The following is an 18,279-nucleotide window of genomic DNA, read 5'->3' on the forward strand; positions in this document are numbered from 1 at the left end:
TCGATGATTTTTCTATCTATCATGATGATATCTATCTATCAAACAACACAGAAATCATCGATAGATACAGCGATGGCAATCTATCCTGGCAATCCTGTTGTATAAATACAACAGTCCTGGCATCCACCTCTTATAACTTCAATTATGCTAATTCTCTGCTTTGTCTGAAATAACTATTTATTTATTTTACTACTCTTTTTTTTTCAACCAGTAATTTAACTCTGAATAGTTTCGTGTAGAAAATCTTGGAAACATCACATCGGTTGGCCAAAACGTTTTAGAGTCTAAAGAAAAGGAAAAGTTCCAATGATGTTAATGACCCTATCATTGTCCTTACAGGCTATTGAGCGTCTGGGGAGTACTGACCTGTTCACTGACGGTGCTGATCTCTCGGTGTATGATCCTTCAAGGAGAGTAAAGGTGGGCAAGACTATCCATAAGGCGGTGGTGGAGGTGAACGAGGAGGGCGCCGAGGCCGCCGCCGCAACAGCTCTGATAGGAGCTATTATCCCATCCTTCGGTCTTCCTCCCGTTCCCCGAGAGTTCACCTGTGACAGACCCTTCATCTTCCTCATCCGTGACAACCATACAAACAACATTCTCTTCTTAGGCGTCTACAGAAAGCCATAAAATACATTCTACCCCTTTTGAAGAATATCAATGTTGCAAATTTCAAAAAACTTATACAAAGAAAAAAATCAGTACTGCAAATTTCAAAAAACATATACAAAGAAAAAAAATTACCTCCTGCTTCTAAAGAAAAAACAACAACACTCCGATTACTTCCAAAAAAGTATTATTGTAAATCACTGTAGGAAAAGAAGCGCACATTAAACACTCAGGCGTCTATGCCTTCAAATGCCCACTTGGGGACTGTAAGCTCCAAAAAACCCAGTATATAGGCAAGATAACAACATCTCTTTCTAGGCGTTTAACGATGCATAAGCAACAGGGCTCCATTAAGGAACATATAATCTCTTCCCACAACCAAACCATCGCCAGAGAAATCCTAGTAAACAACGCAGAAATCATCGATAGATACAGCGATAGCAGACGGCTTGACGTTTGCGAGGCACTACACATTAAGAAGTCAACACCAGCAATCAACAGCCAATTAATGCACAACTATATTCTACCCACCTCAAGACTCCGCTCCAATATAGAAGCATCAAGAAATATGGACCAATAGGCTTTCTACAATCACTTCCATTTCAATACCCATTGTTCCGTGTTCTGTCTTGTGTTGATGAAATTAATACCCTATTAAATACCACCTCACCCCATCCACCTCACTCAAATGTAGATATAAACAAATCGGAGATATGTAAGTTCTATTCAGTTGTGTATGTGTAAAGTCTTTGAAAATGTAATAAGTTTTACGAAACGCGCTCAAGTGTCGCGTCAGACTAGAAATAAAAATGAATTTTGGAGAATTGATTTTTGAATTACCTCCAACAGTGAAAAGAAATGTACGAAAGATTGAGAAAATTCGTGTTAGAATTATTAATCTTACTTTTTCGATCATATTTAATAATATATATATATATATATATATATATATATATATATATATATATATATATATATATATATGGCGTACCTAGTAGCCAGAACTCACTTCTCAGCCTACTATGCAAGGCCCGATTTGCCTAATAAGCCAAGTGTTTCTGAATTAATATATTTTCTCAAATTTTTTTCTTGTGAAATGATAAAGCTACCCATTTCATCATGTATGAGGTCAATTGTTTTTTATTGGAGTTAAAATTAACGTAGATATATGACTGAACCTAACCAACCCTACCTAACCTAACCTAACATATCTTTATAGGTTAGGTTAGGTTAGGTAGCCAAAAAACAATTAATTCATGAAAACTTGGCTTATTAGGCAAATCAGGCCTTGCATAGTAGCCAGAACGTCGTACTCGGCCTACTATACAAGGGCCGATTAGCCTAATAAGCCAAGTTTTCCTGAATTAATATATTTTCTTTAACTTTTTTCTTATGAAATGTTAAAGCTACCCATTTCATGATGTATGAGGTCAATTTTTTTTTATTGGAGTTAAAATTAACGAAGATATATGACCGAACCTAACCAACCTTACCTAACCTAACCTAACCTATCTGTATAGGTTATGTTAGGTTAGGTAGCCGAAAATGTTAGGTTAGGTTAAGTTAGGTAGGTAGGTAGTCGAAAAACAATTAATTCATGAAAACTTGGCTTATTAGGCAAATCGAACCTTGCATAGTAGGCTGAGAAGTGCATTCTGGCTACTAGGTACGACATATATTTATATATATATATATATATATATATATATATATATATATATATATATATATATATATATATATATATGCGGATATATATATATATATATATATAGGGGGGTACCACCACTGGTGTAATTATAGGGACCCACAGCCTCAGAGAAGGGAACATATATATATATATATATATATATATATATATGTCGTACCTAGTAGCCAGAACGCACTTTTCAGCCTACTATGCAAGGCCCGATTTGCCTAATAAGCCAAGTTTTCTTGAATTAATATATTTTCTCTAATTTTTTTCTTATGAAATGATAAAGCTACCCATTTCGTTATGTATGAGGTCAATTTTTTTTTATTGGAGTTAAAATTATCGTAGATATATGACCAAACCTAACCAGCCTTACCTAACCTAACCTAACCTATCTTTATAGGTTAGGTTCGGTTAGGTAGCCGAAAAAGTTAGGTTAGGTTAGGTTAGGTAGGTTAGGTAGTCGAAAAACAATTAATTCATGAAAACTTGGCTTATTAGGCAAATCGGGCCTTGCATAGTAGGCTGAGAAGTGCGTTCTGGCTACTAGGTACGACATATATATATATATATATATATATATATATATATATATATATATATATATATGAGGATGGCATGCAAGACACGGCGAGGTTAATGACAGTATTAAGAGAAGCCTTACCACAGCCGGTTGTCCAGCAGAGAGAGAGCCCCGTTACCTAATGTCCCGCAACTCTGATGAGCCTGTCGGTCGCCCAGACGGAATTACGGTGAACCCCTGGAAGAATGGTAGACAGTTGGTGTGGGACTACACTTGCGTTTCAACTTTAGCCAATACCTATGTTGACTTCAGTGCTACACAAGCAGGAGGAGCTGCCAATCACCGGGAAGCGGCCAAGTCACGTAAATACAGAGACCTTGAGCACCACTACAATTTTGTCCCCATTGCCTCAGAGACGCTTGGTGCCTGGGGTAAAAGTGCTGCTAGCTTTTTAAAGGAGTTGGGGTCTAAGCTAATCGAAACAACTAGAGACCCCAGAGCTGCCAGTTTTCTTTTTCAGCGCCTTAGTGTGGCAATCCAGAGAGGAAATGCTCACTGCATCCATGGTTCCTGCCCGCCATCTGAGGAGCTGGATTAGCTATTCAACTTGTGACAAGCAGCCTTGTACCCTGTATGTAATCAATATTGTAACTTTTTTTGTGTAATGACATTTTCAAATAAAGTTAGATAAATATACACACTTAACAAAAGAATAGGGGTGGTAGGAGAAGAAAATATCAAAGTGTTCAGTGAGGATCCACAAGGTCTTCTCTGAGTACTCTTTATTTTCTTCTCCGAGGCTATGGGTCCCTACATTTGCACCAGAGGTGGTACCCCTTATATAAATATATATATATATATATATATATATATATATATATATATATATATATATATATATATATATTAGTATATTTTGGTAGCAGTCTTTCCTGTAGACATATATTATTAAATATGACCGAAAAAGTAAGATTAATAATTCTAACACGAATTTTCTCAATCTTTCGTACATTACGCTTCACTGTTGGAGGTAAATCAAAAATCACTTCTCCAAAATTCATTTTTATTTCTAGTCTGACGCGACACGGGCGCGTTTCGTAAAACTTATTACATTTTCAAAGACTTCACAAATACACAACTGATTAGAACTTGCGTTTCCCTGATTTTATATCTACATTTGAGTGAGGTGGGAAGGGTGATGTGGCATTACATTTGAGTGAGGTGGGAAGGGTGATGTGGCATTAACACAAGACAGAACACTAGGGGATATTAATAGGGTATTAAAAGTATCAACACAAGACAGAACAGAAACAATGGGTATTGAATAGAAGTGTTTGTAGAAAGCCTATTGGTCCATATTTCTTGATGCTTCTATATTGGAGCGGAGTCTTGAGGTGGGTAGAATATAGTTGTGCAATAATTGGCTGTTGATTGCTGGTGTTGACTTCTTGATGTGTAGTGCCTCGCAAACGTCAAGCCGCCTGCTATCGCTGTATCTATCGATGATTTCTGTGTTGTTTACTAGGATTTCTCTGGCGATGGTTTGGTTATGGGAAGAGATTATATGTTCCTTAATGGAGCCCTGTTGTTTATGCATCGTTAAACGCCTAGAAAGAGATGTTGTTGTCTTGCCTATATACTGGGTTTTTTGGAGCTTACAGTCCCCAAGTGGGCATTTGAAGGCATAGACGACGTTAGTCTCTTTTAAAGCGTTCTGTTTTGTGTCTGGAGAGGTTCTCATGAGTAGGCTGGCCGTTTTTCTGGTTTTATAGTAAATCGTCAGTTGTATCCTCTGATTTTTGTCTGTAGGGATAACGTTTCTATTAACAATATCTTTCAGGACCCTTTCCTCTGTTTTATGAGCTGTGGAAAAGAAGTTCCTGTAAAATAGTCTAATAGGGGGTATAGGTGTTGTGTTAGTTGTCTCTTCGGAGGTTGCATGGCTTTTCACTTTCCTTCTTATGATGTCTTCGATGAAACCATTGGAGAAGCCGTTATTGACTAGGACCTGCCTTACCCTACAGAGTTCTTCGTCGACTTGCTTCCATTCTGAGCTGTGGCTGAGAGCACGGTCGACGTATGCGTTAACAACACTCCTCTTGTACCTGTCAGGGCAGTCGCTGTTGGCATTTAGGCACATTCCTATGTTTGTTTCCTTTGTGTAGACTGCAGTGTGGAAACCTCCGCCCTTTTCCATGACTGTTACATCTAGAAAAGGCAGCTTCCCATCCTTTTCCGTCTCGTAAGTGAAACGCAGCACGGAACTCTGCTCAAATGCCTCCTTCAGCTCCTGCAGATGTCTGACATCAGGTACCTGTGTAAAAATGTCGTCAACATACCTGCAGTATATGGCCGGTTTCAAGTTCATGTCGACTAAGACTTTTTGCTCGATGGTACCCATGTAGAAGTTTGCAAACAGGACACCTAGGGGAGAACCCATGGCGACCCCATCTACTTGCTTATACATGTGCCCATCCGGGCTCAAGAAGGGTGCCTCTTTAGTACAAGCTTGGAGTAGTTTCCTCAGAATACTTTCTGGCATGTCAAGAGGAGTACAGGCTGGATCACGATACACTCTGTCGGCTATCATTCCGATTGTCTCGTCCACAGGTACGTTGGTAAACAGCGATTCTACGTCCAACGAGGCTCTTATCCCTGTGGCCCGTGCGCCCCGCAGTAAGTCCACAAATTCCTTTGGAGACTTCAGGCTGAAGGCGCAGGGAACATAAGGAGTCAGCAGGCCGTTGAGTCGCTTCGCCAGTCTGTACGTGGGTGTGGGTATCTGGCTAATGATTGGCCGAAGTGGGTTTCCAGGCTTGTGCGTCTTGACATTTCCATACGCATATCCAGGTTTATATTCCCCAATGATCTTTGGCAGGTGGAGTCCGGATTTCTTGGCGTTCACAGTTTCGATCAGTTTGTTGACCTTTGCTTTTAATTCGGCTGTAGTGTCCTTCGTTACCCTTTGGAACTTAGTTTGGTCAGAGAGTATGATGTTCATTTTCGCCAGATATTCGTCTTTTTTAAGAATGACATATATTGGCGACTTGTCACCTCTCCTGACAACTATCTCCTTGTTCTCACGAAGGCTTTTAGCTGCCGCTTTAAGCTCGGGGGACAGTATGGTGCTTCTGTAGTTGCCTCGATTCTTTCCTCCTTCTGCAATAAGTTCTGCTTGTAAGGTATCTTTGGTTGTGACCTTCTTTTGTGTCTCGAGGTCGAATATGTCGTCCAACAGAATTTCCAACTCTACTTTCCGGGCCATTTCACTCGGTCTGGACATAACATGACAGTTTATGCCCAGATTTAGGAGAGTGACTTGGTCCTCAGTGAGGTTAATTCCTGCAAGGTTCAGGAAGCCATCTCTTGGTCGTGGAATTGCCATAGGTCCTCCATATAATGTTGTTAGTTTCTTGATAATCCTTGTTTCAGTGCTGAGGTGATGTTGGTCTGTGAGGATGTCGAGGTGTTGTTCAATGCGGGTACGGATACTATGGTCGATGTTGCTATTTCTCCACTCGTTTGTAGCATGAAGTAGTTGCGTTTTGTTGTCTTTGATTTCATTCTCTGCCTTGTATATCTGATCACGAATCAGATCCTGGCGATATTTTATCGTGAAGGCTTGATTCCTTGCTGCTGGGTCGTGCACTTTAACATTAGTATATTTTGGTAGCAGTCTTTCCTGTAGACATATATTATTAAATATGACCGAAAAAGTAAGATTAATAATTCTAACACGAATTTTCTCAATCTTCCTCCAACACAAAAGAAGGTCACAACCAAAGATACCTTACAAGCAGAACTTATTGCAGAAGGAGGAAAGAATCGAGGCAACTACAGAAGCACCATACTGTCCCCCGAGCTTAAAGCGGCAGCTAAAAGCCTTCGTGAGAACAAGGAGATAGTTGTCAGGAGAGGTGACAAGTCGCCAATATATGTCATTCTTAAAAAAGACGAATATCTGGCGAAAATGAACATCATACTCTCTGACCAAACTAAGTTCCAAAGGGTAACGAAGGACACTACAGCCGAATTAAAAGCAAAGGTCAACAAACTGATCGAAACTGTGAACGCCAAGAAATCCGGACTCCACCTGCCAAAGATCATTGGGGAATATAAACCTGGATATGCGTATGGAAATGTCAAGACGCACAAGCCTGGAAACCCACTTCGGCCAATCATTAGCCAGATACCCACACCCACGTACAGACTGGCGAAGCGACTCAACGGCCTGCTGACTCCTTATGTTCCCTGCGCCTTCAGCCTGAAGTCTCCAAAGGAATTTGTGGACTTACTGCGGGGCGCACGGGCCACAGGGATAAGAGCCTCGTTGGACGTAGAATCGCTGTTTACCAACGTACCTGTGGACGAGACAATCGGAATGATAGCCGACAGAGTGTATCGTGATCCAGCCTGTACTCCTCTTGACATGCCAGAAAGTATTCTGAGGAAACTACTCCAAGCTTGTACTAAAGAGGCACCCTTCTTGAGCCCGGATGGGCACATGTATAAGCAAGTAGATGGGGTCGCCATGGGTTCTCCCCTAGGTGTCCTGTTTGCAAACTTCTACATGGGTACCATCGAGCAAAAAGTCTTAGTCGACATGAACTTGAAACCGGCCATATACTGCAGGTATGTTGACGACATTTTTACACAGGTACCTGATGTCAGACATCTGCAGGAGCTGAAGGAGGCATTTGAGCAGAGTTCCGTGCTGCGTTTCACTTACGAGACGGAAAAGGATGGGAAGCTGCCTTTTCTAGATGTAACAGTCATGGAAAAGGGCGGAGGTTTCCACACTGCAGTCTACACAAAGGAAACAAACATAGGAATGTGCCTAAATGCCAACAGCGACTGCCCTGACAGGTACAAGAGGAGTGTTGTTAACGCATACGTCGACCGTGCTCTCAGCCACAGCTCAGAATGGAAGCAAGTCGACGAAGAACTCTGTAGGGTAAGGCAGGTCCTAGTCAATAACGGCTTCTCCAATGGTTTCATCGAAGACATCATAAGAAGGAAAGTGAAAAGCCATGCAACCTCCGAAGAGACAACTAACACAACACCTATACCCCCTATTAGACTATTTTACAGGAACTTCTTTTCCACAGCTCATAAAACAGAGGAAAGGGTCCTGAAAGATATTGTTAATAGAAACGTTATCCCTACAGACAAAAATCAGAGGATACAACTGACGATTTACTATAAAACCAGAAAAACGGCCAGCCTACTCATGAGAACCTCTCCAGACACAAAACAGAACGCTTTAAAAGAGACTAACGTCGTCTATGCCTTCAAATGCCCACTTGGGGACTGTAAGCTCCAAAAAACCCAGTATATAGGCAAGACAACAACATCTCTTTCTAGGCGTTTAACGATGCATAAACAACAGGGCTCCATTAAGGAACATATAATCTCTTCCCATAACCAAACCATCGCCAGAGAAATCCTAGTAAACAACACAGAAATCATCGATAGATACAGCGATAGCAGGCGGCTTGACGTTTGCGAGGCACTACACATCAAGAAGTCAACACCAGCAATCAACAGCCAATTATTGCACAACTATATTCTACCCACCTCAAGACTCCGCTCCAATATAGAAGCATCAAGAAATATGGACCAATAGGCTTTCTACAAACACTTCTATTCAATACCCATTGTTTCTGTTCTGTCTTGTGTTGATACTTTTAATACCCTATTAATATCCCCTAGTGTTCTGTCTTGTGTTAATGCCACATCACCCTTCCCACCTCACTCAAATGTAATGCCACATCACCCTTCCCACCTCACTCAAATGTAGATATAAAATCAGGGAAACGCAAGTTCTAATCAGTTGTGTATTTGTGAAGTCTTTGAAAATGTAATAAGTTTTACGAAACGCGCCCGTGTCGCGTCAGACTAGAAATAAAAATGAATTTTGGAGAAGTGATTTTTGATTTACCTCCAACAGTGAAGCGTAATGTACGAAAGATTGAGAAAATTCGTGTTAGAATTATTAATCTTACTTTTTCGGTCATATTTAATAATATATGTCTACAGGAAAGACTGCTACCAAAATATACTAATATATATATATATATATATATATATATATATATATATATATATATATATATATATATATATATATATATATATATATATATATATGTCGTACCTATTAGCCAGAACGCACTTCTCTGCCTACTATGCAAGGCCCGATTTGCCTAATAAGCCAAGTTTTCATGAATTAATTGTTTTTCGACTACCTAACCTACCTAACCTAACCTAACCTAACTTTCTCGGCTACCTAACCTAACCTAACCTATAAAGATAGGTTAGGTTAGGTTAGGTAGGGTTGGATAGCTTCGGTCATATATCCACGTTAATTTCAACTCCAATAAAAAAAAATTGACCTCATACATAATGAAATGGGTAGCTTTATCATTTCATAAGAAAAAAATTAGAGAATATATATTAATTCAGGAAAACTTGACTTATTAGGCAAATCGGGCCTTGCATAGTAGGCCGAGAAGTGCGTTCTGGCTACTATGCAAGGCCCGATTTGCCTAATAAGCCAAGTTTTCATGAATTAATTGTTTTTCGACTACCTAACCTACCTAACCTAACCTAACCTAACTTTTTCGGCTACCTAACCTAACCTAACCTATAAAGATAGGTTAGGTTAGGTTAGGTAGGGTTGGTTAGGTTCGGTCATATATCTACGTTAATTTTAACTCGAATAAAAAAAAATTGACCTCATACATAAAGAAATGGGTAGCTTTATCATTTCATAAGAAAAAAATTAGACAAAATATGTTAATTCAGGAAAACTTGGCTTATTAGGCAAATCGGGCCTTACATAGTAGGCCGAGAAGTGCATTCTGGCTACTAGGTACGACATATATATATATATATATATATATATATATATATATATATATATATATATATGTCGTACCTAGTAGCCAGAACTCACTTTTTGGCCTACTATTCAAGGCCCGATTTGCCTAATAAGCCAAGTTTTCATGAATTAATTGTTTTTCGACTACCAAACCTACCTAACCTAACCTAACCTAACTTTTTTGGCTACCTACCCAAACCTAACCTATAAAGATAGGTTAGGTTAGGTTAGGTAGGGTTGGTTAGGTTCGGTCATATATCTACGTTAATTTTAACTCCAATAAAAAAAATTGACCTCATGCATAATGAAATGGGTAGCTTTATCATTTCATAAGAAAAAAATTAGAAAAAATATATTAATTCAGGAAAACTTGGCTTATTAGGCAAATCGGGCCTTGAATAGTAGGCCAAAAAGTGAGTTCTGGCTACTAGGTACGACATATATATATATATATATATATATATATATATATATATATATATATATATATATATATATAAATATGGAAGGGAGTACCACCTCTAGCTGGAAGAAGGGGGACCCATAGCCTCGGAGGAAACCACGCATAACGCATTAGAGGGAATGTTTAGATCCCCTCCAATACAGTTTCTGTGTGATTTTCTCCTACCACCCCCTTCCTTTTTTATTTTTTGTGCTTTATTATGCATTTGATGGTTAAAAGATACACATGGGTTGTATATCTATATCTATATCTATATCTATATATATATATATATATATATATATATATATATATATATATATATATATATATATATATATATAATGCCTATGGGGCACCATTGGGGACGGAGGCAGGGAGAAGGCCCTGCCAGCTACTGTGCGATTACCTAGTGACACACTGACCCCACGGTGCCCAGACTCCTGGCCCCACGGTGCCCAGACTCTTGACCCCACGGTGCCCAGACTCTTGACCCCACGGTGCCCAGACTCTTGACCCCACGGTGCCCAGACTCTTGATCCCATGGTGCCCAGACTCCTGACCCCACGGTGCCCAGACTCTTGACCCCACGGTGCCCAGACTCCTGGCCCCACGGTGCCCAGACTCTTGACCCCACGGTGCCCAGACTCTTGACCCCACGGTGCCCAGACTCTTGACCCCACGGTGCCCAGACTCTTGACTCCACGGTGCCCAGACTCCTGACTCCACGGTGCCCAGATTCCTGACTCCACGGTGCCCAGACTCCTGACTCCACGGTGCCCAGACTCCTGACCCCACGGTGCCCAGACTCCTGACTCCACGGTGCCCAGACTCTTGACCCCACGGTGCCCAGACTCTTGACCCCACGGTGCCCAGACTCTTGACTCTACGGTGCCCAGACTCCTGACCCCACGGTGCCCAGACTCCTGACTCCACGGTGCCCAGACTCCTGACCCCACGGTGCCCAGACTCCTGACTCCACGGTGCCCAGACTCCTGACTCCACGGTGCCCAGACTCCTGACCCCACGGTGCCCAGACTCCTGACTCCACGGTGCCCAGACTCTTGACCCCACGGTGCCCAGACTCTTGACCCCACGGTGCCCAGTCTCCTGACTCCACGGTGCCCAGACTCCTGACCCCACGGTGCCCAGACTCCTGACTCCACGGTGCCCAGACTCTTGACCCCACGGTGCCCAGACTCTTGACCCCACGGTGCCCAGACTCTTGACCCCACGGTGCCCAGACTCTTGACCCCACGGTGCCCAGACTCTTGACCCCACGGTGCCCAGACTCCTGACTCCACGGTGCCCAGACTCCTGACCCCACGGTGCCCAGACTCCTGACCCCACGGTGCCCAGACTCTTGACCCCACGGTGCCCAGACTCCTGACCCCACGGTGCTCAGACTCCTGACCCCACGGTGCCCAGAATCCTGACCCCACGGTGCCCAGACTCTTGACCCCACGGTGCCCAGATTCCTGACCCCACGGTGCCCAGATTCTTGACCCCACGGTGCCCAGACTCGTGACCCCACGGTGCCCAGACTCCTGACTCCACGGTGCCCAGACTCCTGACCCCACGGTGCCCAGAATCTTGACCCCACGGTGCCCAGACTCTTGACCCCACGGTGCCCAGATTCCTGACCCCACGGTGCCCAGATTCTTGACCCCACGGTGCCCAGACTCGTGACCCCACGGTGCCCAGACTCCTGACCTCACGGTGCCCAGACTCTTGACCCCACGGTGCCCAGACTCTTGACCCCACGGTGCCCAGATTCCTGACCTCACGGTGCCCAGACTCTTGACCCCACGGTGCCCAGACTCTTGACCCCACGGTGCCCAGATTCTTGACCCCACGGTGCCCAGATTCTTGACCCCACGGTGCCCAGACTCGTGACCCCACGGTGCCCAGACTCCTGACCTCACGGTGCCCAGACTCTTGACCCCACGGTGCCCAGATTCCTGACCCCACGGTGCCCAGATTCTTGACCCCACGGTGCCCAGACTCTTGACCCCACGGTGCCCAGACTCTTGACCCCACGGTGCCCAGACTCTTGACCCCACGGTGCCCAGACTCCTGACCCCACGGTGCCCAGACTCCTGACCCCATGGTGCCCAGACTCCTGACCCCACGGTGCCCAGACTCCTGACCCCACGGTGCCCAGACTCCTGACCCCACGGTGCCCAGACTCCTGACCCCACGGTGCCCAGACTCCTGACCCCACGGTGCCCAGACTCCTGACCCCACGGTGCCCAGACTCCTGACCCCACGGTGCCCAGACTCCTGACCCCACGATGACCAGACTTAACAGTGTGCAGTGTGAACATGCTTGGAAAGTGCGAGAGTGGCGGGAAGTGGCCACGGTGAACCATCCCAACAAAAACCTATCAAACAGGTGAGTTGGCAGTGTGGAATGTGTGCCGCCCACAGTTGGCCTTCAGCCAGAGGAGGAGCAGGTCAGGATGTACTCGTCCTACTATTTGACACAGGGCCTAGGCCTAAGGTCTAGTCTTTAGTGCGCCAAATTGGTCTGCTGCAGTGGTACAGAGTGTCCAACGCCCCTCCTACCAATTGTGGTTGGCCGTGGATGTGTGGATTGACCAGAAATTAAAGCAGTAATTATCTATGTGGCGAGATTCAGGATCATTAAGGGGTGCAGTGTGAGGAGGTGGGTCACCAGCTAGTACCTGGTCCCAGGCACCACTCATGCGTAAAATAGTCCTTGTGCCCTTGCTACCCAAGGTCGCTGTTTGTGTACTCACCTAATTGTGCTTGCGGGGATTGAGCTCTGGCTCTTTGGTCCTACAAATTAACTGTCAATCAACTGATATACAGATTCATGAGCCTACTGGGCTCTATCATATCTTCATTTGAAACTGTGTATGGAGTCAGCCTTCACCACATTACTGCCTAATGCATTCCATTTGTTAACTACTCTAACACTGAAAAAGTTATTTTCTAACGTATCTGTGTGTGTGTGTGTGTGTGTGTGCGACTGATGTGTTTACACGAGAGACCGTACAGGACACCCCCTATAATGTATAGTGCCCCTACACTACGTGTGAGAACTGTGATCATAGTGCCTTGCAGGTGTCTATATGTGCATGTGTGTGTGTAGGGTAAAGTGCAGTGATGAAGACGTACCACCCAAGAACACCAATGAAATGATCCGCAGAAAATAGAAGGTTATTATAACAAGAAGTCAGAAGTTGAGACAACAAATGAGCATGGATCGTGTGCCCGAGCACTATAACAGCCCCCCCCCCCACCAAGCATGGGCTCTCTTCCCCACCTGGGGCCCTCCGGTGAGGATCCACAAATGGGGCCCTCCAGTGCAACAGAGGATGAGGATGACAATGACTTCCAACCAGTCAAAAATAGAGAAAGCGTGAGGTGGGACAAGGTGCAGCGACAGGTTTAGCAGCAACAGCAGCTGCGGCAGCAACATCATCAACAACAGCAACGACAAGACAAAGATAGTAAGTGGTACATCTAATATTCCTGCAATTGGATTGACAGCAGCAGGGAAGTACAGATGGATTATTGGCGCCGTCCGTGCCCACTGAGCGGAGTATCGCATAGAGAGCAGGTGTGTAGGTGACACTGTCATTGCACAGGTGCAGGGGGAGAGTGCCCTGAAGCTCTTCACAGACACCAGCCATAAGTATCAAGGTAATAATGTTAAATTGTTGGAAGCAAACCCACAGACAAGACAAACTAAAATTATAATCAAGAACTGCAGTATTCATCTTGAAGTGGAATTTCTCAAGGACTATGAACAGATTGTTTGGGTCAAGTGCAACACTGGACCAGGGGGGACTGCCCAAAAATCAAGCATTCGCTCTGTGGAAGGGAGACCTTCCACAACACATTAAATTACCAGGCATGAGGGCATGCAAAGTGGAGAGGTATATTCGCAGCCCATCATTATGTGGCAACTGTCAACGGTGGGATCACAGAAAATGGCAATGTGATCGCCCAACAAAGTGTGGGTGTTGCAGTGGCTCTCACGACACCAAGCAGTGTCTGGCTAAGCTTGCACAGGGAGGAGATAGCAGGCTAATACCTAAATGTGTCATCTGCAAGCAGCCCCACCATGCCTGAACAGATATTACAGCAAGAGGCCTGATTGTCAGGGTTCGAGAAGAACACCGAACAAACTTCAGGTGGACCAGTGAACAGGGGCGGGAATGGCTCCGTGAACAGTACCGCACCAAGCCAGGGTCCAGTTCAAGGACCAGACCAGGACCCTGCACAAGGTCCAGCTTACAGTAGATCGACAACCGTCTGGGGTAGTTGCTCATGGCCCATGGGCAGGAGCAGTGTAGCCAGCCACCACCGTTCCCCCATCCCTGAGGTTGAGCTTTGATGTCCAAAGCTTTTGGAAAGCATGGGGGAGGTAGAGGGATTGGGAGGTGAAATTCTGGAAGAGGATGCTAGTGTAGAGAGATAGGAGGTTAGAAAGTTTGGTAGCCTGTCCACCATGGGTTGGCATATGTGGGGCAAGTGATTATACTGAGAGGGCCAAAACTAATAATCAAAGGAGATACAGAAAAAATAGAACCCGGACACACTCTGTGGGTAGTAATGGACCCCCATACTGACCCTGTGGGCGGTTGTGGACACCATACAAACGTAGTTGACTTCATAGCGACCCTGTGGGCGGTAGTGGACTCCATACCGACCCTGTGGGTGGTAGTAGATCCCCTACCGGCCCTGTGGGCGGCAGTGGACCCTATATACTAATCCTGTTAGCTATACTGGACCCTATACTCGTACTGCAACCCGTTCTCGCAAATTCGTAAAGTCAATATTGACTTATTAACTACGTGCATAGGTGATATACTAAACATAATAGATACCCTTAAAAAGATTCATAGAAAACACCGACCTTACCTAACCTTGTTAGTATCTTAAGATAAGCATCTTATTGCTTCGTAATTACAATTATTACCTAACCTATACCTATTATAGGTTAGGTAATAATTGTAATTACGAAGCCATAAGATGCTTATCTTAACATACTAAGTAGGTTAGGTAAGGTCGGTGTTTTCTATGAATCTTTTTAAGGGTATCTATTATGTTAAGTATGTCACCTATGCACATATTTAATAAGTCAATATTGACTTATTAAATTTGCGAGAACGGGTTGCATACTGTGGGCGGAAAAGGACGCCATACACATCCAGTGGGCGTTATTGGATCCCATACCCACAATATAGGTGGTTGTGAGCCCCATACCCATCCTGTGGGTGGTAGTGGACGCCATACTCATCTTGTGGGTAGTATTGGACCCCTTACCCATCCTGTGGGTGGTTGTGAGCCCCATACCCATCCTGTGGGTGGTAGTGGACGCCATACTCATCTTGTGGGTAGTATTGGACCCCTTACCCATCCTGTGGGTGGTTGTGAGCCCTTATACCCATCCTGTGGGTGTTAGTGGACACCATACACATCCAGTGGGTGGTATTGAACCCAATACCCTTTCTGTGGGTGGATGTGACCCCCATACCCATCCTGGGTGATATTGGACCCCATACCCATTCTGTAGGTGGTTGTGAGCCCCATACCTATCCCGTGGATGGTATTGGACGCCATACTCATCCTGTGGGCGGTAGTTGGCTCATATACCCATCCAGGGGGGCGGTAGTGGATCCCATACCCTTCCTGTGGGTGGATGTGACCCCCATACCCATCCTGTGGGTGGTATTGGACCCCATACCCATTTTGAGCGTGGTATTGAAGGCCATACCCCTCCTGTGGGTGGTATTAGACCCCTTCAATCCTGTAGATGGTATTGAAGGCCATACCCCTCCTGTGGGTGGTATGTAGACCCCATACCAATCCTGTGGGTAGTATTGGATCCCATACCCATCATATGGGCGGTATTGGACCCCATACCCATCCTGTGGATGGTATTGAAACGCCATACCCATCCTGTGGGTTGTATTGGACCCCATACCCATCCTGTGGGGTGGTATTGAAGGCCATACCCCTCCTGTGGGTGGTATTAGACCCCATACTAACCCTGTGGATGGATGTGACCCCCATACCAATCCTGTGGGTGGTATTGGACCCCATACCCATCCTGTGGGGTGGTATTGGACCCCTTACCCACCTAACAGGTGATAGTGGACCTTATACCCATCCTATAGTTGGTATAGAAGACATTATACCATCCTGTTTGCAGTAGTTTACCCCATAGACATTCCAACGTAACATCGTTTTCTGTGGACGTTCTTACAAAACATTCTTTAAAGATATTTAAAGCATAAACTTGTGTATATAATGATGATTGATGAAGCACTGTTATTCTATGTAAAAATTTATAGTGCTCATTATAATTTTCTATCAACAACTAACATTTCTCAAAACAAAACTACGAGCCATCAAGAGGATGTAGCTGATCTGTAATATTCTAAGAGCATGGACTCTTAGAATAGAGTAGGTAAATTTCACAACCCATGTGGGACCTGAAAACTACAATTTTCATTATAATTGAACCAATCACAACTATTCTGCTGTCTACGGCGATGGATGGGTTCTGTGAGACGTAAATTAGTACGTGAGGAAGAGTTTGGGCCTTGAAAAAAATGTTACTAATTCATAAGCAACATATGTACTAATTCATAAGCAACATATTGACTTTAAGCATTAAGTAATATATGTGCTGTCTTGTGCGAGAGCGAGTTGAATGGACATCAGCCTGGACAGACAGGTGGTGTGGAGGGCCAAGAGACTGGGGGAAAGGATGGGAAGAAGGATTGGAGAAAGAAGACACAGGAGACATGGCAAACTGGGTAGGAAGGTGTGAAACTTCAGATGGAGAACCAGGAGAGGACTCCTTAGGGACAGAACGTAAAGGAATAGGGGAGGAGGTGGGCTTGTTCAGGTCTAAGATCTGGAAACAGTTGTGAGACTGACTAAGGTGGGAAGGACGAGGAGAGGAAGAAGTAACACGTGAACGTAGGATACGCCAGCGAAAGAGGCAAGACGGCGAACTTGGCGTCTCGCTTCAGGTAAAGGCAGATGATCCCGGTGTTTCAAGTTGAGGACAGCTTCCTCAAGTTTGTAGCGTATACACGAGAGGGAGAAGGTAGGATGGGTCTCACCGCAATTGAGGCAGCAAGCCTAAGGAGAAGTGCACTCGTACGTAGAGTGATCATTGGCCCCACATATGGGGCATAGTAAGTAAGTAATTATCAATAGAAGGCACCAAACCGGGAAGGCTATGTGGCACCATCAAATGTGCAGGATAATCAGAGGGCGCTAAATATCACCAAGGATGCCAATACGAGAACAAAAACACATAAGACAAACGATATCAAAAGTGTCCGAGTCACCAAGAATTCTATCGAGGGACAAGCAACCGCGGAGGACAGTTGGAAAACAAAACACACGCTCGTCCTGGAAGTCAGGACATTCAACAAGGATATGTACAACCGTAAGAGGGACAATGCAATTTGGACAATAAGGAGCAAGGCGGCGCTCCATTAAGTGACCGTGAGTTAAACGGGTATGGCCAAAATGTAACCTAGCCAGAGCCGTTTCCCACCGCCGGTTATGGTGGCAGGAGGAAGGCCACTGGGACACATGACTCTTAAGAGTACGCAGTTTGTTACCAATAACAGAAGACCAACAACTCTGCCAGCGGGCAAGGATGGAGGCAAGAATAACTGGGTAAAAGTCGGAATAAGGAACACCTTTATGGGAGATGGGACAAGTGCGGATAGCGTCCTTAGCGGCAGCATCCGCACGCTCATTTAAAGAGACACCAACATGGCTAAGAACCCAGCAAAACGCAACCGACATAAATTTACTGGAGATAAGAAACAGCCAATGTTGAATCTCGATGACCACAGGGTGGACTGGATTAAAGGACTCTAAAACCATAAGGGCACTTCGAAAGTCAACTACTACCACGAAGGAGGATTGCCCCCAGGAAAGCAGGAGACGAAGAGCATAGAGAATAACATAGAGTTCTGCTGTGAAGATGCTAGCCTCCGGAGGAAGGCGACACATAAGTGTGGTCAGGAAAAACAACAGAGTAGCTCACACCATCAGCAGACTTTGACCCGTCTGTTAAGATGGGAACGGAGTGGGAGTGAGAAGAAAAGTGTTCAAGGAAG

The 18,279-nt window shown here is 44.6% G+C and overlaps 2 protein-coding genes across 9 annotated transcripts in view; one reads left to right on the forward strand and one right to left on the reverse strand.

The window, feature by feature from the left end:
• Nucleotides 1–1,433, forward strand: part of LOC138373610 (serpin B3-like) — an 83,463-nt gene extending 82,030 nt beyond the window's left edge. For all 8 annotated transcript variants that reach the window (XM_069339928.1, XM_069339929.1, XM_069339927.1 and 5 more), the window contains exon 6: nt 340–1,433. In XM_069339928.1, the coding sequence (XP_069196029.1) occupies nt 340–630 (291 nt within the window). In that variant the 3' untranslated portion in view covers nt 631–1,433. The remainder of the gene's footprint in view (nt 1–339) is intronic.
• Nucleotides 699–12,522, reverse strand: LOC138373418 (uncharacterized). The gene is made up of 2 exons (XM_069339616.1): nt 10,576–12,522; nt 699–704 (listed from the first exon to the last, which is right to left on the reverse strand). Exons 1-2 carry the CDS (start codon nt 12,520–12,522, stop codon nt 699–701), a joined length of 1,953 nt encoding a protein of 650 aa, XP_069195717.1.
• Nucleotides 12,523–18,279: the final 5,757 nt, after the last annotated feature.

Source organism: Procambarus clarkii, chromosome 42 (assembly GCF_040958095.1).
Source record: "Procambarus clarkii isolate CNS0578487 chromosome 42, FALCON_Pclarkii_2.0, whole genome shotgun sequence".
NCBI lineage: Eukaryota > Metazoa > Arthropoda > Malacostraca > Decapoda > Cambaridae > Procambarus > Procambarus clarkii.

Coding starts and splice junctions, on each gene's coding strand:
- LOC138373418 (XM_069339616.1), bottom strand. CDS start 12,522: ATGGTTCACCGTGGCCACTTCCCGCCACTCTCGCACTTTCCAAGCATG.